This window comes from Mustela nigripes, chromosome 15 (assembly GCF_022355385.1).
Source record: "Mustela nigripes isolate SB6536 chromosome 15, MUSNIG.SB6536, whole genome shotgun sequence".
Taxonomy (NCBI): domain Eukaryota; kingdom Metazoa; phylum Chordata; class Mammalia; order Carnivora; family Mustelidae; genus Mustela; species Mustela nigripes.
The window spans coordinates 12,406,126-12,428,579 of NC_081571.1; the positions used below are offsets into that span (position 1 = coordinate 12,406,126).

The 22,454-nt window shown below is 36.5% G+C and overlaps 1 protein-coding gene across 5 annotated transcripts in view; it reads left to right on the top strand.

Annotated features, from left to right (window-relative positions):
* The window catches only part of USPL1 (ubiquitin specific peptidase like 1), a 33,839-nt gene that overhangs the window by 788 nt on the left and 10,597 nt on the right, over window positions 1-22,454 (top strand). For 2 of the 5 annotated variants that reach the window (XM_059377870.1, XM_059377868.1), the window contains exons 2-6: window positions 2,381-2,546; window positions 3,067-3,195; window positions 9,915-10,551; window positions 14,465-14,578; window positions 20,071-20,200. In XM_059377870.1, coding sequence (XP_059233853.1) covers window positions 2,448-2,546; window positions 3,067-3,195; window positions 9,915-10,551; window positions 14,465-14,578; window positions 20,071-20,200 — 1,109 coding nt within the window. In that variant the 5' untranslated portion in view covers window positions 2,381-2,447. The remainder of the gene's footprint in view (window positions 1-2,380; window positions 2,547-3,066; window positions 3,196-9,914; window positions 10,552-14,464; window positions 14,579-20,070; window positions 20,201-22,454) is intronic. The other 3 variants (XM_059377869.1, XM_059377871.1, XM_059377872.1) reach the window with 3 other exon arrangements.

Here is a 22,454-nt window from a genome sequence, read left to right on the forward strand (position 1 = left end):
AGAAGTACTGAAAAGAGGGCGTCAGAAGAAAGGTGCTGAGGGTGAAGTGGAGTAGAGGAGGGTACGATTGGAAAGCCAGGTTGGTCTCAAGTATAGTGAGCTTCAGGTCATACACTACTTTCAGGTCCGTACTGAGGTGTTGGGACTTTCCTGTAATCCGGTTAGAGTAAACAGGTGATTTTAAGGCTGAGCTGTCTCAGCTTAAAACTCATTTTGGACAAGCGTCACTTCGGCAGTGTTACAGAATTGAGAAGGGATGGAGAGGTGGGGATTTGAGGCTTCCAAAGAACTGTCCACAGAATTTGGTGACTTTTACTGCATGAAGAAGTGGGAAGGGAAAATTTCGAGGACCACTCAAATTTTCTTGGGTGTGTGTTTGGAAAGATGAAGACACCAAAATATAGGTCAGATACAATAAAAAGGAGCAGGTTCTGTGGGTAGGGAGAACAATGAAGATGAGCGTTGAAGGCAAATTGTAAGAATCACCCCAGGGTTTGTATAGAAAACAAAGTTAATTGTTTTTTGAAAGACCTGGATAGCTCCCCTCTGGTATTTTTTTTTAATGAATTTTCTTTTGTGGGGTTTTGCATATTTGAATTTCCATCACCAACCTATCTGCTTTTCCCACTGAAATGTTGGCTGCTGGGATCAGGATCAGGGGCAGATTTGAAGGCTTATGTTTTACTTACATAATAGAAAGAGAAAAAAAAAAAAACCAGGCCAAGAAAGTTTTTTAGACCCCCCCCCCCCCCCCCCGCGGATGGAAATTGTCATCAAAAACATCTTACTCAGGTTATATAGGGCACCAGTTTTTCTTTTGAGAATACTGCAGAGTAATACAAGATGTGCAGCCTATTGTGTACATAGAGTGAAGTATAAAATTAGCACTGAATGAGTAGTAGTTAAAATTTACTGTCTGCTCAGGTGCTAAGCATTTTACATGTATTGTTGTATTTAATTCTTAGTACAAAGCAGTGTTAAAAATGTCTGAACCCACATGTGCAGTTGTAAAGCCCATGCTTTTAGCTACTCTGGAACCATAAGCAGTTTGACTCTTTCCTGTGTAGTTCTCTTTTGTAAGTATATTATAAATAGAGCCAGCCCAAAATAAGAAATTCGGTGTTGTCTTTGAGGAGCTGAAGAAGGAAAACTTATCAGGCTTATTTTTGTCAAAAAAAAGGCAAAAAGCAGTGGTTCTCAGTGAGGCTGTTTTGCTTCCCCTGGTCACTTGGCAATGTCTGGAGACTTTTGGTTCTCACGGCTGGGTTGTGCCCTTGGTACTCACTCACTGTCTAGTAGGTAGAAGTCAGCGATGCTGCTAAACATCCTACAGTGTGCAAGAAGTCCTCAAAACGAATTGTCCGGTCCAAAATGTCTGCAGTTCAGAAATCCTGCCTTAGCAATAATTCTTCAGGACTTTGAGATTCACTTACACTTTTCTTAGAAGCATTTTTATTTTTGAAATTATTTCATGGGTTAAAAGATGTGTAAAGTTTATACATCTAGAATGGAATAGCATAACTGGTTTTTAAAGTGAACCTGTAAGCCACAGTTTCCCAGGAGGTGGTTGTCCTAGAGATTCATAGATTCGGGAAAGACTTTTGCTTGAAGTTATTTTACAGCATCCCTACTAAGTGGTGATTTACTCTGCTTTAAGGTCTTTTGTATCTGGTTTCCCTGTATTTTAAATCCATATCTAAACTACTCTTAATAATTAATTTTCCCTTGTACTGAGCTCCAGAGTTATAATTTTAACTTTACTGAATATGATTCTGTTCTATGGACTTAAACTCAAAACAAGCTTGTTACATGTGTAATTTGTACTAAGATAGTGTTTATATTTTTGTGTGATATAGTGTATTATAAAATAGCAGCATATTGTTGGGAATTTTTAAAAAATAGCATAATTCTCTTGATGGCCTTGGTGGTCAAGCAGTAAAAAATGTATTGGGTTCTTTTGTCACTGTCAAGCGATGGCATAATAGATCTGGCGTCTGTACAATGTATTCTTAGAATGATGCTGACATGCTTGTTTCAGATTATGCATAGACCCTAAAAACCTAGGTTTTTAAACTCTGGTCAGTATAATTTGTTATTTAAATAATAGCTTATTTCTATTACAAGTTTTAATTGATTTGCTTATGAATGAGTCAAACTTGGTCTTGTTGCCAATTTGCCCTCTTCCAACAAATTTACTAGGATTATAAGTAAATATAGGTAATTTGTTTTTGCTTCAAGCTTAAAATTTTAGAATATGTTTATTTTGGGACATACAGTTTCAAAACATACTTAATATATATGCATCTTATAAGATAGCATAGCTCTTTTGCTAAGTAAATAGGACTTTTATTTAATTGTCTATTGACTTTTTTTTTTCCAGGGTTCATTGAAAAATCCTTAGTGATATTGACATGTTTCAAGTGACATAAATTAGCCAATGACTCGGAATGATGGATTCCCCGAAGATTGGAAATGGTTTGCCAGTGATTGGACCAGGGACTGATATAGGGATATCTTCACTCCACATGGTGGGGTATTTGGGAAAAGTTAGTGAACTTATTTTTTGCCTCAGTGCAAAGTTGGTTTTTTCCTCCTTTTTTGAGACTGAAATTCGGTTTTAATTTTACCAATTAACTTTTAAAAAACTATATCTTCCACGGAAATCTTACAGCAATGGCGAAAGATTATTTTAATGTATTTACCTCTCTGTGTTTTATTGATATGTGAAAGTAGAAATAAAACATAGACCTTGTGGTTTATTCTCTGAAAATATGAAACATATATTTTCCCTGGCAGCTGACATTACTTTTTTCCTTGCAAATAAAACTGATGCTATTTTTTAAACGTAAAAGTTAATATTTAAAACTGTAATATATTCTTTTTGGAATAATAGTTGTATTTAAAGCATATATGCATTTCTTTTATTTGCCATGTTTAAAATATCTAGCCAGGACACTTGCAGGTGAAAATTGTATTTTTTTTCTGGGTTACTTTTCCATATAACTTTTTGTAATTTGATACAACCTAGGAATGTCTATATTTTAATTTACTTTATTTCTTTTTTAGAATTATGATTCAGCTAAAGTCCCGTCAGATGGGTATTGCCCTGCTTGTAGAGAGAAGGGAAAGTTAAAAGCCTTAAAGACTTACCGAATTAGTTTCCAAGAATCTATCTTTTTGTGTGAGGATCTGCAGGTAAAGTATTCATCTTAGATAGTATTAAGGTTTTAGCTTTTTGCTTTTTTCTTCAGTGTTTAAATTTGTACTCACTGTGTATTTTTTAGTCTGTACATTTTCAATACATAGATAACCAGAGTGTCTAGATCTGTCTAGTATACAGTTCTAAGTATTTTGTTATTTTCCCTGAATTATTGCATGAAGATACTTGTTTTTATTAGACTTGTGAGAAGAGAAAATACATTTCAAGATGGATTTTTTTTAACCTTGTTGGGGTCCTTGTTAGTTGTTGGTATTTAGTGGTTATCCTTTCATCACTTTGATTTATAAACTTTGGAACTTACTGGAAAAGTTATTAATCTCCAAATATTATATACTTAAGAATGTAAATATCCAGTGTATCCAGTGCTACAAATTATAAAAAAAATTTTGAGAGTGAGAGAGAGTATGCATGTGCAAGAGAGAGCACAAGTTGGTGGGGCGGGGAGTGGACTCCCTGCTGATCAGGGAGTCCCTACTCTGGGCTCAGATTCCAGGAACCCAACATTATGACCTAACCTGAAGTCACTTAACTGACGGAGCCACCCAAGCACCCACAGTGGCACAACTTTTATATAGGAGCTCATTAAACTTCATAGTACTCCCCATTTTATTTTATTTGACAGTTTATGAAACTTTTATATGTATGTTTAGTTCTCAAAACTTTGCGAAGTAGATATTTCCATTATGAATAAGAAATCAGAGTTGAGGATCATAAGATCTTCCTAAATTTTGCAGAACTGTAATTGGAATATAGTCTTGTAATTTCAGGTATGTTTCATTCCAAGTAAACTCGCAGTTCATCAGAATCACGTGGAGTAATTTTAAAATATGTTTGGGTATCACCCTCAGATGCCAGTTCAGTAGACTTAACCCAGAATTATATAGTCTTGTAACTCTTAGGGATGAGTCTGATGATTGGCCCGGTTTGCAAAATACTAAACTAAATGAACACTGATAGTGATAAATACTTATCCTGAGTGTAACTTGAAGAAAATCCCAGGCTTCCTGCAAATAGAAATAAGTGTCTTTTTGAATTTGTTCAATAAATTTTTTTTTTTTTTGAGTGTCACCATGTTGGCAATGTTCCAAAGGCTAGGATGTATAAAGTAAAAAATACCTTATCCTCAAGAAGGTGGTTATGGGAACACCTGGGTGGCTCAGTTAGTTAAGTATGTGCCTTAGGCTTAGGCATGGTCCTGAGATGGAGTTCCAGGTCCACCTCTCTGCTCAGTCGGGAGCCTGCTTCTCCCTTTCCCTCTGCCTGCTACTCCTTCCTGCTTGTATTTGTGCTTGTATGTGTGCTTTCTCTCTCTCTGCCAAATAAATAAATAAAATCTTTTTTTTTTTTTTTTTTTTTTAAAGATGGGTATGTTCTAGAGGGAGGAAAAATCAGTAAGGAAGTTACATTTTTTTGTGTATGAGGTAATGAAAAATAAAGCCCAGGGACTGGAGTGTTAGGGAGTGGGTAGTTAGCAGTTTTAAATGGAGTGGTGAAGGGGATCTCTTCATTGAGAAAGTGACATTTGAACAGAAACCTGAAAGAGATGAAAAACAAGCCATTTGAATTTCAGATAGACAAGCATTCCAGGCAGGGAGAGTAGCAGGTACAAGGCCCTGAGCCAGTAAAGGTTCTGTGCGTGTTTGTTCTACTGCAAGGAAACTAGCAGAGCTGGATCTGAGTTAAGTAAAGTGGAGTAATAGAAGATGGGTTAGAAAAATAATGGGGGAGGGGTCTGGACCAAGTAGAGTTTAAGAGGCTATTGTAAAGTCATTGGCTTTTACTGTGGCTGAAATGAAGAGCCATAGCAGGGAGATTCATATTCTGATTTAAATGTTAAAAGGTTCACTGTGGCTTCTCTCTTGAAAATATATATGATGGGCAGGACCTGAAGTAGGCTGACTAGTTGAAAGACACTTAGAATATTCCTTGGGGAGCAAATAGTGGCTAAGGTGATAAGATGTGGTTGAATTATCTATGTAATTTGGAAGTAGAGCCAAAGAGGATTTGCTGAAAGATTGGGATGCAAAGTAGGAGAGCAGGGAATCAAGAATGATTTCCAGATTTTTGGCTTGCATAATTGGAAGAGTGGCGTTGCCTTTTACTAAGATGAGAAAGACTTTGGGAAGAGGAAGATTTGGGGGGAAGATAGGCCAGGACCAGTCAAGCTTGAGACAGCCATCTGGTACTTGAGGGTATATGGAATAAGTGGTTGGATCTATGTGTCTGGTATTAGGTAGAGAGTGAGGTTAGAGAGAGGTAATTTGGGAGTCATCAGCATGTAGATAATTGAACCATGAAAGGGGATAAGTTTATCTAAAAGTATTGGTGGCAATCCAAGGACCAAGCCCTGTTACACTCCTTCATTAAGAGATTGGGGAGATGAAGTGGAACCAGGAAAGGAGTAAGAGAAGAATTGGACAGTGAGGTAGGAATATACCCAGAAAGGGAAGAGTATTTTGTTCTGTAAGTCAAATTATTTACTTTCAGCTCAAGGAGAATGACGACTCAGTTCACCACTGGGAAGAGTGTTGTGAGTGTCGTTGAGAACCTTGATGAGAATATTTTGGCTAAAGTGTTAGTGATGAAGGAAAGCTTGGTTGGAGTGAGTTACAGAAAATTAGAGAGGAAGAACTGACAAATACAGATGTGAGGTGGTACCTGGAGGAGGAAATTTTTAAGTTGGAAAAAATAACAGCATGTTTGTACGCTGATTATATCCAGTGTAGAGGGAGAAAGTGTCACAGAATTGCTGAAGAGTTACCCTTGAAGCAGGCAGTGGGCTCTCTCCAACAGCTAGAGGGCTTGATGTTAGGATGTTTTAACAGCTTATCCTAACAGCGGACTGTATAGGGTGTTACTCATTAGCTCAAACCAAAGTTGTAGAATGGTAACCATAGGAAAGAGAAATCTTTCTAGGGAAAAAAAAAAAAACACATTATATTTTCCCCTCTTCCAAGCAATGTATAGTATTTCAGTAGAGTTTTTTCACCATGGACTGCCATAATAAAGAAGTCTCTGTCCTTAGGACATTAGCTTTTAGCTATTAAAGTTAGAGGTATTATTTGCATTTTTAGTTTTGGAAGCATTTTTTTTTTTAAGTGATGAGGAAAAAAATAAATAACCAAGAATTTTAAGTATATGCTTGCAGATTAAAAAAAAAGTACTGTGATTTTTTATCTAATTTTTAGGAAGTGTTCTATTCAGTAAGAACCCCATGTATTTTATGAAGTAGATTGGTTTACACCAGGAGTCAGCAAACTCTGACACTCACAGCCTGAGAACAATAGTTATGTTTTTATTTGATTATTTATTTTTTAAGATTTTATTTATTTGACAGAGACAGCAAGAGAGGGAGCACAAGCTGGGGGAAGTGGGAGAGGAAGAAGCAGGCCTCCTGCTGAGCAGAGAGCCTGATGTGTGGCTGGATTTCAGCACCCTGGGATTATGACCTGAGCTGAAGACAGAAGCTTGATGACTGAGCCAGGCACCCTGTTAGTTAAAATTTTAAATTACTAGGCAAAAATGAAAAGAATGCTATTTTGTAATATATTAAAATTACATGAATTTCAAATTTCAGTATCCAAAAAAAGTGTTATTAGAATGTAGCCATACATAATCATTTTTGCATTGTCAATGACTGCTTTTGTATTATAGTGGCAGACTTAAGTAGTTACAACAGAGACCTGGACTAGCCCACTTATCTGGCCTTTTACAGGTAAAGTTTGCTGATCCCTGGTCTTTAAGACCTTTGAATCAGTTTGTTAATTTGTTAATATTTTTATTATAAAATTTTAAGTCTACTGAACATTCTGCTTTCACTTGCCAAATTGCAAAGAATCACATAATTACTTCATAATCAGAAGTTTCTTGATTTGAAAAAAGCACTAAGATTCAAATTCTGCTTCCAAATTAATAAATTGAAATTCAAGTTTTTTCAAACTGTAGGGAGTTTTATCTCTCTCTCTCTTTTTTTTTTCTTGAGTATTCCATTGTCTTTTATTGAAACATTTACTTAGGTTTTTTTTTTTTTTAAGCATGAAATTTATAAGGCTCTTAAGTCTTTAGTTAAGTCGTCAGAGAAAACATTCATTTTCCTCGTTTTCTTCATTTATAAAATGAATGTCAACTATTTATTTTTTGTAAGTATTTTTATAGTTTGATTTTGGCATACCTTATAGATAATTTTCCAAATACAAGGTAATGTGCAGTGTTTTCCTTTTTCTGCTTTTTAGGAAAACAGGAATGTATTTAAGCTGCTCAAAAAAATCAGTGAAAGAGGGAGCATTAAATTTTTTCAGCCTAAGATTTTAAATGCTCTTGCATGGTTGGGCTAGATGGAAAAATTAATACTCTATGTAGTATCATTTATGATTTTCCTTTTTTTAAAGATAAGCTAAACTTCAAGTAACAGAAATGGCATGTTCATTATAAATATAAAGTGGAAACTAAAGTCGAGGTATGAAGAGATAAAAATCTGAAAGCACTGAGTTATAAGAGGGATAAAATGGGACAAGGACAAATTGTACTTTAAACTGGCCCTATGACTGGAGCACAAATTATCGATAGAAAGGTTAGTTCAGACATCTGCAAATAATGTAGGAGAAAACCATCTAGACCACTAAATTTTGCAGCTCCAGGGCCCATTATTGTTTATTGATTTTAATTAAGTAGGGGTGCTGGTAGGATATGCGCATCATGATCTTGACTCTGAGATCAGTAAAGCTTTTTTATGTTTCTGTTTTTTAAAAAGTTTTTAATTGTAAAAAAAAAAGGGGGCATGACATTCACCATATTAATCATTTGTAAGTACAGTTCGGTGTGTTAGGTGTATTCACATTATTATGCAACAGACCTCTTGAACTTTTCATCATGAAAAACTCAAATTTTGTACCCACTGAATAACAGCTGTTTTCCCCCTTCGCCCATGCTTTGGAACCACCATTCTACTTTTGGTCTCTATGAATTTGACTACTCTAGGTACCTCATATAAGTAGAGTCATACCATATTTCCTTTTTGTGACTAACCTATTTTATTTAGTTTATACGGAACAGATTTCCTACTTTTTAAAGCTGAATAATATTTCATTGTATGTATATACCATATTTTCTTTATCCATTCGTCCATTCATGGATATTCAGGTTGCTTTCACCTCTGGGGTGTTGTGAATTATGTTGCAGTGGATACGGGTGTGCAAATATCTCTTTGAGGTCATGCTTTCATATTTTTGGAGTATATACCTGTCTATGACTATGAATACAAAATTATTGCTGTTTTAAAGTGTCCTCTATTTTCTGACATTGGTAGGATTTAGGAAATAATCTCAGGGTATAAAGTTGAGGGTCAAGTTGTTATTGGTGAGTGCATTCCTAGTTGGTAACAGAAGAATCCAGAACTATCTATTAAACTAAAGAATATCATAAGTACAATATTACGAGCATAGTGTTCATTTGTATAGAAGAAGCTGTACTTGTAAAGAGGACTTAGTGCATTTCAGTATCTGTTGCTTACAACCTAGTGACTAAAAAAAGCTTAATGGCTTGACTTAGTATTCCTCATGATTCTGTGGGTTGTGCAGGTAGTTCTTATATATCACCTGCTGTCAGCCAGGAAGCCCAAAATGTCCGCATAGCTGGCAGTTGGTGCTAGCTACAAACTGGGAACTCTGCTCAGGCAGTCGGCCAGGATCTCAGTTCTTTTCCATGAGGGTCTCTCCGTGAGGCTGATTGGGCTCCTCACAGTATAATGGATGGGACCTTCAAGGAGTGTTCCAGAAGGAAGGCTCCAAAAAACTAGCCTAATGCGCCTGTGCTTATCAGGATTCCACATGCATTGTGCTTGTGAGCATCCCATCATAGCTGGTCCCGTGGCTAAGCCAAGAGTGGTGCAGCACAGGACTGACACTACCAGGACATGAGTAGCAGGAGGGGTAGTACTTTAGTTCATAAGAGGCCATCAAAGTAGCAGTTACCATGTTTGTGTAGAAGTAGGCATTTATTTTAAATGAGGACACATAGTATATTAGATTTGTTTTTTAAAATATTTTCCTATGTTTCAAACTTGGGGAAAATTGATTATTTTGGTCATTTGTGTACACTTGTGATATTTGGCTGAAGTTGTTTTAATACATAATAAGATTTGATGAAGTTGTTAAAATTCAGCCAGTTTGACTCTTAGATCCAGTAAGGATGTAAAATTGGTAACACTTACGTGCTCTCAGGTTAATACTCAGTTTTAAAATTAAACACAAATTACTAATGCATATTTTTTTTATTTGAAAATGCTTCACCCCGAAAATGAAAATACTTTTTTGGTTTTTAATGTTATACAGTATACCTGTCCCCAAACGAATAACACTTATAATAGAATGTTTCTTTAAATTGTTGAAATTTGTTAACTCACTCAACATTAGGTTTTTATTAAAACAGAAGAATGTATGTTTTCCTTGTCAGCTACCTCTAGTGTGGATCTGATTAAACCCTCGATTGTTCAAATTAACTGGGGAAAATTATACTTTGGGGGGCCAAAATTTTGATTTAATAGTGGTTTATTTCTAGTTCCTTTAAATTTAGATTGGTACAGTTGTACTGATGCTAAAATTTTTTATGTATTTTTCATGACATAGAAATTGTAATATAAAACTTGAGCTTTATTTGAATATTTTGTAGTTTTTATCATTTTCTTTTTTCTTCCTAGTGCATCTATCCTTTGGGCTCTAAATCACTTAGTAACTTAATTTCTCCTGATTTGGAAGATTGTCATACGACAAATAAGCCTCAAAAAAGGAAGTTCTTGGAAACCAACTGTCAAAATTCACCTCCTTTAGCAAATACCAAAAAGACTAAAAATCATGTCGTTGGTGAACAAGTTTTGAACAGCAAACATGATGGAGAAGCATACGATGAAACCCCGTCTCACTTACCTGATTTACCACACAGTGGTCTACCGAACCCAGTTAGGACAGCTGATTCCTTCGAACAGAATGAGATTTTGGAGGCTGGTATTGACATGGCTGCTGAAGAATATCCTGCTACAGTTGATGTTTCTGAAACTGGAGGGATTTCTCCTCAGAATGAAGGATGCGCATCTGAACTGGAAATGGCATTGGAGAGCAAATGTACATCACTTTGCCAGTCTTTATGTGTCCAGTGGAAAAATGCTAATGCTCTCTGTTGGTTAGATTGTATTCTGTCAGCATTGGTGCACTTGGAAGGGTTAAAAAATACTGTGACTGGCCTATGCTCTAATGCGAACTCTGTGTTCTGGCAGTTGTTTATGAAGTATGATCAAGCCAATAAACTTCTGCACACCAATCAGTTGGATGGAATTAAAGGTTGGTAATAATTTATTTCTCTTACTTATAAAGAAGTTAATGTTTAGGCATGCTGGGGTGGCTCAGTCGGTTAAGTGTCTGCTGGCTCAGTTCTTGATCCGTGGGTCCTGGAATTGAGGCCCACATCATGCTCCTTGCTCAGCAGTGAGACTGCTTCTCCCTTTGCTTGCCACTCCGCGTGCCTGTGTGTGCGTGCTCTCTCTGACAAGTAAGTAAAATCTTAAAAAAAAAAGTTGAACAGTTTTGTCTCATAACATGTGGAAAATATATAGACACAAATAACTCATTATACTGCAACTTCCCAAAAATCTTGATTCACAATGAGGGATATATATAATTTTTTTCTTAGAAAATGGGATACCAAAAGAAAAAAAGAAAATGGGATACCTATGAATCCACCTCCCAACCCAAAATAATTAAAATATTTCCAATAACTTAATCTGCTTAAGTGTTCCTCCCCATCCCGTCTCCCATTTCTCCTGCCAAAGGTAATTATTAACCTGAAATGTGTTTTATCATTTCTTCTTTTTTGAAATTGTTTGTTTTGCATATGTATTACTAAACAATATAATCCTACTTTAGTTTGTTTTGAACTTAGTAAAAAGGATATTGTACAGAATGTCTTCTGGGACCTTTTCTTCGTTCCTTTTTTTTTTTTTTTTAAAGATTTATTTATTTATTAGAGAGACTAAGCAGGGGGAATAGCAGAGGGAAAGGGAGAAGCAAACTCCCTGAGCCTGACATAGGGCTTAAGGACCTACATGATCATGAACCTGAGCTGCTTAACTGACTGAGCCATCCAGGTGCCCCGTTCTATTTTCTTTTTATAAAGATTGATCTATGAAGCTGCTTGTATTGGTGGTTCATTATTTTTCATTGCTAAAGATGTCCATTTTGTAAATGTATCAGTATTTTTATTTACCTATCATTGAGTTGGTTTTTTTCATTATAAATAGTGTAGTGTGACTATTCCTGGGCTCAAATTAAGAGTTTCTCTTGGGTATACCATAGAAATGGAATCAAATAATAGATTCTGGGGCATCTGGGTGGCTCAGTCAGTTAAGCGTTGAACTTGATTTTGGCGCAGGTTGTCGTCTCAGGGTCATAGAATGAAGCTTTGTGTCAGGGTCCACATTCAGCACAGAGTATGCTTGAGATTTTTCTCTCCCACTCCCCCCCCTCCATTTACGTGCGTGTGCGCTGCTCCGCCCTCTCTCAGATAAATATATCGTAAATCATAGGCTCTAAGTTCAGATTTACAAGATACCATCACTACTCCAATTAACAATATGTGAGAGATCTTCCTGATATATTCTCCCTTGGTTATTTTCACACTTGGACAATTTTGCTTTTTGAATGATGTAAAATGGTTTATGGTCTTGATTTGCCTTTCCCAAATTTTATTTTATTTTATTTTACTTTATTTTGTTTTTATATTAATTCAGTTAACACAGAGTTAACAATAGGTTCAGGTGTATACAGTATAGTGATTCAGCAGTTCATACAGCACCTGCTACTCCTCACAAGTGTACTCCCTAGTCTCCTCACCTATTTAACCTGTCCCCCACCCACCTCTCTGCCTTTCTCAAATTTTAAAGAGGTTGGACAGCTCTTCAAACATGAATTGATCATGTTTTCTCTTTTGTGAAATGTCTGTTGGTGTCTTACCTTATTTGAGCTTCTTTGTGTTTGTTGCTATCTTTATGTCACGTGTGTTGCTAAATTGTATCTTGTGTATTTACTTTTTTAAAGATAACTTTTGATGTACAGAAATTGCTAATCTTTCCTTTTGTAGCTAGTAATACTTCTAACATTTAAAAGTAATCTTTCCTTTTCCAAGATCAGAATTCATATTTTCACTGAAAACTCAAAAAGATTTGTTGCTGACACGAATTTTAATTCAGCCCAAGTTAATTTTTGTGTGTGATAATCATCCCCTTTTTCCCCCATTACCTAGCCAGTTTTTCCTAGCTCCTAACTCCACATTTTCTTCAACTGATCTGTCAGGCCACCTTTGTTACATAGTCTTCCATATATGTGTGCAGCTGTTCTTTAACTCTGAGTTTTGTTTTTTTGGTCACTTTATCTGTCTCTGTGTCAGCACCACACTATTTTAATTACCAGGGTTATTGCTGTCTGGTAGTATAAGAATCCTCACCTTTATTCCACTTGTCTTTGGTCATGCTGTGTTTTATATAATTCTTACACATTTTTCCCCATTGTTGACCATTCAGGCTGCTTATTATTTTTACATTTATGAATAAACACCATGACAGTCCATATATCCTTTGAATCCATCCATTGCCAATTATATCTTAGAAGGGATATTAAAATTTGAATATAATGAGTCTTTGTAAGTGGCTTTCCTGAAGAGTTAGATCATCATTTTCATATGTAGAAGAAAACATCCCAGAGCACTCAGATCATCTTTTGAGTATAAACATTTTAAAAGTTATAATTTTGTTAGATAAGAAATACTGTTTTAACTTGAATTTCTTTGAGATTGAATTTTTTGCAAATTTTAAATTCTTTTTTTTTTAAAGCATTTTTGTTTTTGCCTTTTCTTCACTGTATTCTTGTACTCTGTAATTATAGGAACCCAATACTGAGTTAGGTGACAGTTCAGTTGATGATTACAGAAGAATATATTTCATGTTCAAATTTTGACTTGAATGTTGAATTAATTTTAATTATATTTTTTATAAAGCATAGCCATTTTATTTTATTTTTTAATAGAACCATAATTGAAATTGAAATGTTTCAGCAGTTCATATGTTACTCAGTAAGTGTACTCTTAATTCTCTTTATTTCACCCATATTACATATTCTATCATACTAATTTTTAAATAATTATATTTTTTATAATGTGGTTGTAATTGCATTTAGTAAGTTGACTTTTAATTTTAAGTTTTTTTTTTTTTCTTGGCGTGGTTAAAGAAAAATTCTGGTTATTGCTTCATATTACAGGAGAATCCAGATATTTTCATAGTAAAACATATCAGCAGTATGATCAGGCTATATGAATTATTTGTAAGAGATTTTGGTGAAATCTTTTGTAGCTTAAGAATAACTAGAGTCATGGGGCGCCTGGGTGGCTCAGTGGGTGAAGCCGTTGCCTTTGGCTCAGGTCATGGTCTCGAGGTCCTGGTATGGAGCCCGGCAGTGGGCTCTTTGCTCAGCAGGGAGACTGCTTCCTCCTCTCTCTCTGCCTGTCTCTCTGCCTATTTGTGATCTCTATCAAACAAATAAGTAAAATCTTTAAAAAAAAAAAAAGAGAGAGAGAGAATTACTAGAGTAAGATACATATGGGGGCTGGTTTTCTGATATAATAATTCTATTTTGAGGACTTTAATCCTAAAGAAATGAAGAAAAACATGGATGGGTATGTGTCCAAAAGATATTTGTCATGATAGTATTTATAAGAGTGAAAAAAGAAACAACTTAATTATCCAGCACTAGGAGAATTGTTAGTAAAACTCTGATTCAGGTGGAGTGTAGTAACTAGCCTGCCAAGTTTTTAATGAAGCAAATTCATGTGAAGTAATAGAAATAAATGAGTAGATGTTGTCTCTAGTAAATCACATGTAAAGACATAGCTTCAGCTGTTTCAGAGAATATCTGAAAGCATTGCTCTCTTGCTAGGCCTGTGATTATTTGGATGAGAAAGGCTTTTACTGAGCTTTAGTCAAGCACAGTGATACTGGCTCCTGCAGTTGGGACTGATGATACTGGGCTGAGGGACTATTAGGGCAATGGATGGTATAGCACAGAGAGAGGAGTAAGAATTAAGGAAATTTTGTGGTTTTCATTTTGTCTCTGCTAAATTTTTTGACTAACTTTCATTCTTGCTAATGTCTTAATTTTCTGTGGAAAGACAGATTGATAAGAAATTGATAATCTATTTCATTTTTAGATGGAGATTGTAAAAAACTTACTTCAGAAATACTTGCAAAGATAGAGTCCTGTCTGAATGAAGTCAGAGATGAAATTTTCATTAGGCTTCAGCCTCAGCTTAGATGCACATTAGGTAAGTAATTTGTATAATTTAACTGTATTACTCATCTGCCATAAAGAAATACTTACATCATAAGAAAATACCGTACTGTTTTATTAGTTTGGGTGATTAGATTCTTGGGAGAGAGAATCTGTGTAGTTTCATTTAGGAGCTTACCACTGGTTAAATCATTGGTGGACAGGGTTGTCGTTTCTATATAAACAGACAGTCTCATTTATATCCTTGAAAGTGGATGCATTTCTTGGAAGCAGGTGGATACGTGGGTGGACACCATGGGTTGTGTTTCCAGTGCTTTCCCCCTGTAGACTAATCAGTGTTGTCAACCTTGACTGGGCATTACAAAGCACCTAGGGAGTTGAAAAGTGCATGGGGTCCATTAAATAAGAATCTCAGGGATGGAGTCAGGTATTAGCAATTTTTAGAAGCCCTTGTGTGATTCTTAAGGATGAATAGGTTGAGAATCTCTGATCAAGGCCAACCATAGTAATTAGACTTCCCTTGCTGGTGATTGGTTTAGGAATAGACATACGGCACAATATTCATTGGTAAAAAACAAGGAGAAATATACTGATGACCTTTTGGGAAAGCTTGCTTACTTTTAAAAAGGGCAGAAGAATGAAACCTGTTTTTTCTCTGTGATTTGGCTTTTGGCCTCAGAGCAGAGTAGAGCTAGGGCACTAGAGTCCTGAGGCTTTTGAAATTTTTTCAGTGTTGGAAAAAAGAGTCACTGATGATTTTTTTTTTTAAATGAGTAGTGTCTTTTTGTTTTATTTCTCTTTACTGTTGTATTGACTCTTCTTTTGTTTTTTTTTTTTTAAGATTTTTATTTATTTATTTATTTGACACAGAGAGAGCGATCACAAGTAGGCAGAGAGGCAGGCAGAGGGAGTGGGGGAAGCAGGCTCCCAGCGGAGTAGAGACCCTGATGTAGGGCTCAATCCCAGGACCCTGAGATCATGACCTAAGCTGAAGGCAGAGGCTTAACCCACTGAGCCACCCAGGTGCCCCTTGACTCTACTGTTAATACCGTGTCATAGTAGGGGCGCCTGGGTGGCTCAGTGGGTTGAGCCTCTACCTTTGGCTCAGGTCATGGTCTCAGGGTCCTGGGATAGAGCCCTGCATGGGGCTTTCTGCTCAGCAGGGGGCCTGCTCCCCACCCCCCCACCCCGTCTGCCTCTCTGCCTACTTGTGATCTCTGTCTGTCAAATAAATAAATAAAATCTTAAAAAAAAAATACCGTGTTGTAGTAAAGAATATATAATACCTCTACTAAATATATTACCCATATTGAATTACATAAAATATCAATGCCTTCTAATTTTTTTCTTAGAAGATTTATTTCATCAGACTCAGATGTGTATCTGGAAGCCGCGTCTTTTTTGTGTGGTAGTATCTTTGTCCCACCATGCTGTTCCCTGCTTTTATTTGTTTTCCATGAACTCCTACATACATGTTTATTCTGTTCTTAAAATAATAAACGAATTTTCCATATGCCAGATCTTTGGTATTGTCTCCTTTAGGTCTAAAGGACTGTTCTCATTTATTATCATCAGGTAGGATCTCAGATGGGATGAATATTCTTTTTTTTCCTTTTTAACAAAGTGTAATTTCTGTAATAGTAAAACCCTTTTTAAGTGTATGCAGTATATAACCATAACTGCAGTCAAGATAGAGAACAGTTCTGTCACCCTGAAAGTTTTCTTCAGGCTCCTTCAGCCCCTATTCTTAATCCAGACCTCTGATCTGTTGGGTGGATACTCATTTCAGAGGAGCCTTTTCTGTAAGATAACCAGGGTATAGATTGAGGGGCTCCCATGGTGCATTTTGCAGGTGTCCTTTCCCTCCTAGAATGGCCCGAGATATTTTATTCAGGGTCCCTGCTCCAGTTTCCATTTGAATTAAAGAGTGGTTTCTCCCCAGTCTGAATCAGTACTCCTCTTAGCCCTGATAATTATTTTGAAACAAGGTTGTATCTTGTTCCACTGCTGTCTTAGGCCATGTTTTCTATGTAACAGACAAGGAATTTTTAAATTACTTTTTTGTGCAGTCATAGCAGTTGGGCAAGCATACAGCTCTTCTAATACAATGGAATTCCTCTCTCATTTGTGTTTATACTACTCATTCAACAGTAATGGGTGCTGTGTTGGAGCTTAGTATCTTACTAGTGAAATCTGATCTTTGCTTTGGAAAGCATTTTAAAATCCTACAACATACGTGTCTTTATTCTGAATGTTAATGTGTACTTTCAGGTACTAAAGAAAGAAACAGAATCTGTACTGACCCTGAGTGTTGGTTAAATTTTTAAGATCAGTCATTGTATCATTTTGATTATTGTTTTTTAAAAAATTCATTATAAACTCTCCTTTCTGTTCACCTTCTCTGCAGTTTAAGAAATAGAATATTACAAATAAACCTGAAGCCCCCTTTGTACTCTAATTTAGTTTTTCCTTACCTCCCCGCAAAGGTAACTGCTCTCTTCAATTTAATTTTTTCTTTTTCTCTAATTTTTTAAAAGAAAAAGCTCATATTGTGGTTTGTACTAGTTTATGTAATTTTAAAGAGTGATTTAGTTTTTGAGATATGTGTATACAGACCAGTAGAACAGAATAGAGTCCAGATGAAAACCCTCACCTTTTGCTTACGTCATACTGTGTGACAAGGGTGATGATGCAGATAAGGGGGGGATAAGAAAGGCTGTCTAGTAAATGATGCTGGGACAGTTGTTTCCTGAGACAGGAGAAATTGGATCCCTATTTGACACTGTAATCAGAAGTAACTTCAGCCTATTAGATAGACCTAAACATGGAAAAGCAGAATTAATAGAACTTAGGGAAACAATATGGGTGAATATTTTAATACTCAGTGGGGAAGAATTTCTTAAATAAGGTCTATAAAATAGTGGTGGATACAATGACATTGAAGTTTGAAACCTCCGGGCAAAGAAAGAACAAAGAAATAATATCCTGGATATATTGTGAAGAATTCTGTACATCAGTTTAGAAAAAGGACAGTCTCATAGAAAAGTGGCCAGAAAACATTAATGAACAATTATCAGAAGAGAAAACTTGACTAGACAGCAAAGAGCTGCTGAAGGATTTGTATTATGGCAAATTATGTCATTTTAGGGAAATATGCAAACTAGATAGTTGGATAGGTGTTGGGGTGAAGAAAACTGGAGACAAATCAATTTCTATTGGTATTATATGATCTCTAGTGAATGGTTTATGCTTAATACCCATAAAATTTGTAAACAAAGGAAAAATAATTAAGATCAATTAAGAGCTATATAAATTCCCTAAATATGATCGGTATGCATATAATTTAACAGTGTACTCTTCTTTGATATATTTTCTTTCATTCACTGAGAACTTTTTGTGTTTTTAGACCTGAAGATTCTGTGTTGTCATTATGAAGTATAAATTACCTACTTTTCGATTAATATTCAGTCACAATAGAGTACGATTTAAGTGCTAGTAACTGTTACAAACTCCTGCTGTACTATGCGCTGTTTATGTGTGTGGTGATGCTATGTGTGTTCCTGTTTAGAAGACTGATTTGTTTTTATTTCTGTTTATAAAATATGGATTATTTTGATTTTTATTTTTGTACAAAGGTAGTGGTGGGACTGTACCACAAAGGTGACTGTTAAAATAGCCTTTGTAACTACTGGTATTTATAAAGCATGCTTAGACAGAAACGCCTCCTGCTCTGCTGTTGGGTCTTGCCAGCGTGGCTCCTCCTGGCCTCTTTCCAGGCTACTGTTGCTCCAGGCTAGGGGGAGAACTGGACCATGGAAGTGAGACTCTCCCAGGTTAGGTAGGGGAGGGAAGGACTCTGATTCTTTCTAGGGCTGAATCTTAGCATCTCAGCTCCTCTAAGAACGGGAAGGTGAGAAACCAATTTAAGAATAAGTGTAAGAGGGGAATGTAAATCCTCCTGTTTAATTTGCCTGTTGATCTAAAAACTGGAAGACTGGATTCACTATTCAGTTTTTATTTTAACGACACTGGAATCAGATCTTCTCTAATCTTAAAGTCATTGAAGTTTAATTTTAATTGTTGTTTTGTTTTGTTTTAGAGATTTATTTATTTGTGGGGGGGGAAGGGAGAGCACGAGGGTCTCAGGTAGACTCCCCGCTGAGCTCAGAGCCCAGTGAGGGGCTGTCTTACACCCTGAAATCACGACCTGAACCGAAATCAAGAGTGAAGGCCACCCAGGCATCCCTAATTTAATTGTTAAAAGATGAGACTGAAGATTCTACAAAGAGTGGTAGATGAGGAGTAGGGAGATTTGAGGCTGGCCCTTTAAACCCTGTGTGTCATGTCATCTCCACACATAGAACAAGAGAGTTGGACCAGAAACGGCTTTTCTTTTTTGGTTTTTTTAAGATTTTATTTATTTATCTGACAGAGATCACAAGCAGGCAGAGAGAGAGAGGAGGAAGCAGGCTCCCTGCCGAGCAGAGAGCCCTATGTGGGGCTCGATCCCAGGACCCTGAGATCAAGACCCAAGCCGAAGTCAGTGGCTCAACCCAGTGAGCCACCCAGACGCCCCCAGAAATGGCTTTTTAATGGTTTTGGTTTTGTCCACCTCTGACATTATTAATATATCCAGTGTTAAACTGGATATATTATTTTTAGTATTTGTGGTGAACTGTATATATATATTCTTACTTTGTTTTATAGTACTTTATTACAATTTTTATTAACCATATTATAATTTTGTTTTATATCCTAGGGCTATTATAGTTCTGAGGATTTTTTTTTTTCCTAGAGAAAAGCTAAAAAAGATCTGAGGAGATAGTATGGGTCTTTTGTCCTTAAAACATTTTCATAAGTGGGGCGCCTGGGTGGCTCAGTGGGTTAAGCCGCTGCCTTCGGCTCAGGTCATGATCTCAGGGTCCAGGGATCGAGTCCCACATCGGGCTCTCTGCTCAGCAGGGAGCCTGTTTCCTGCTCTCTCTCTCTCTGCCTGCCTCTCTGCCTACTTGTGATCTCTCTCTGTCAAATAAATAAATAAAATCTTTAAAAAAAAAAAAAAACATTTTCATAAGTGTACACCAAGAAAAATGAGAGACAGGGACTGAAGTGATAATTAAATCTTTATGATGGACATTTTTAGAAAAATGCTTTAAAAACTTCCCTAGCCTGGGTGGCTCAGTTAGTTAAGTGTGTGACTCTTGATTTCAGCTCAGGTCATGATCTCAGGGTTGTGAGATCAAGCTCAGCATCAGTCTCTGTGCTGAGCCCAGGAGTTGGCTTGCAATCCTCTCTTTCTCCCTCTCCCTGTGCCCCTTGCCTCTGTTCTCAGGCACTCTCCCTCTCTCTCGAAAAAAAAAAATTCTTAAAAACTTCCCCTTGTCCAACTGTAAATAACTTATTTTTCATATACTCATATTTTCACATATATTTGTACTGTGAACATAGGTGAGAAAAGAGAACAGTAATTTTGGTTCACTTTTTTCAGTTAATGATGAGTAATAATTTTCCTTTTTCTTTTTGAAGGTGATACGGAAAGCCCCGTGTTTGCACTTCCCCTGCTCTTAAAAATGGAACCCGTCATTGAAAAGCTCTTCATGTATTCTTTCTCTTGGAACTTTGAATGTTCACAGTGTGGACACAAGTATCAAAATAGGTTAGTTTTTCTCTTTTTTAAAAATGGACATACTTTACTGAAAATGGTTCCAAATAATAAAATTTGAATAAAACTTGCTTCCATTTATAACACTGCTCTCTCCCCTAGAAGAATAAAAATCCATGGTTTGCTGGATTATTAATTAGTAGGAGTTTTCTTAAGAAGTTCTTCAGTGGAAGGGGGAGACAAGTGTGAAGAGTAATCTATTCCCCTCACAGCTCCCCCTCTGGACTCCCTGCTGCATAAGAATACTTCTTAGAATTCCTTGAAATGATAGTGTTTCGTTTGTTCCTCTGTTAGCAACTAGGGTTTTTGTTAGTTATGTTTTTAAGCATCATGGAAACTAATTTGAGGCTCTCAGAGCCTTACAGCAGTTTTGAGAAGGAACCTAGGCTCTCCCATTCGTCCATGAAACACCAGCCACCGCCAGAATCCTCTTGCATACGAGCTCTCTCAGCCTGCTATCTTATTTCCTGATGCCCTTGGGTGAGGATTACAGGGATCATGAGTGATACACTTTATCATTTTATGCCCTGAGATTGGGACTTGGGAACAACTACGGAGAAGAAACCAGCAGCGGATTTCTTTTGCTTCCTTATTCTGACCACATAACAGAGAGCGTAGATTGCAGAAGAGGACTCAGGGAAAGCTTCCAACACTCAGAGAAAGTTGCTGGCTGGCAGTTAAAAAGATTACCAAACTGGTTCTGCTGGTCATTTATTCAAATTACTATACTAGAAATCAGTCCTTTGCTCTTTTCTTACCTACTAGCAAATTAGAAAATTTAAATAAAAATGTGAGAGAAAACTATTGCTTAGATATTCATTATTTAAATTGAGATTATTTTTGGTATGTAGTGGTAAATCAAGGAGAGTCAAGTCTGAGAGGATGTTCCAGGGAATACAACAGAACCCAGAATTTTTTTTTTTTTAACATCAGTTAACTCAAAAGTATTACAGCAGAGTAAGGATAACCATTTCAGTCTCATCTAGGACTTAAAAATAATTTTCTGTGAGTATAAGGATGAGTATTTCCTGGCCTTCTATCACTGATTTATATAAATTAATCTGATTTTTCCTCATTTGACACATGTGGAAAGTGAACCTTGAAAGGTGTTAAATAGGTAGGCAGGGCCCTAGGTGACACAATACTAAGTGACAAAATTCAGGCTTAGGTTTCCCGTCTTCAGACTTTCCTACTCACTGTGGTATACTCCTTAATCACCACCTGGATTTTAAATAATATAAACGAGCTTGATGATTAAAATCGGCTTAATTAAAGCTTTTCCAAAATCCACATCTGAGTTGTTGGGCTTTTCATTGAGTATATTTTATGTGCCAGGAACTCAATAGAAATCCTGGCCAAATTCAGACTAGTTAGTTAGGGAGATAACATATAAACACATAATTGAGGGCCAGTGACTTAGTAATTATTTTTGATCTGTTGGATGCATTAAGTTACTTTGAATGCAGAATGTTAAGTGCATTTTGGAGGAGTATATAAAAAACTGACGATTCATGGGAAAGAAGCCCTGGCATTTAGGGTTGCTTTTTTTTTTTTTTTTTTTAATTGCTTTGTTCTAAAAATAAATAGAGGAAAAGCTAAAATGAAGTGACATTTCATTAAATATATCTTAGTATATATATCATAGTTGAAAACATTTACACTAAATCTGATGGGGGAATATCCAGCAAACTCATGGTTTTGTGCTGCTGTTTTTAGGGCCAGTTTAAGATCTTTTACTTGATTTACAGCATACATTTTGGAGGCAGTTTAAAAATGTGGTATTTGGAGTCAGACTCCCATTCTCAGGTCTGTCATTTATCATCTGATACGCTCTCTGTATTTCACTTTCCTCATCTGTAAAATGGGGAGAGGAATGGTACCTGCCACTTAAGGTTGTTTGGGAGATGAGTGCTTAGCACAGCGCCCCACTTTTGCACATGGTAAGTGCTCAGAAGTGTTCACTGTCATGTGGAGCCTTAACGTTTATTTGCTGAGACAGACTCCTTTCTGTAGACTAAAATACAGGAGCCTTTACTCAGCAGTCATCTGTGAGAATCAAGAATTTAGTAGAGGGGCACCTGGGTGGCTCAGTAGGTTAAAGCCTCTGCCTTCTGCTCGGGTCATGATCCCAGGGTCCTGGGATCGAGCCCCGAATCGGGCTCTGAGCTCAGCGGGGAGCCTGCTTCCCTTCCTCTCTCTCTGCCTGCCTCTCTCCCTACTTGTGATCTCTATCTGTCAAATCAATCAA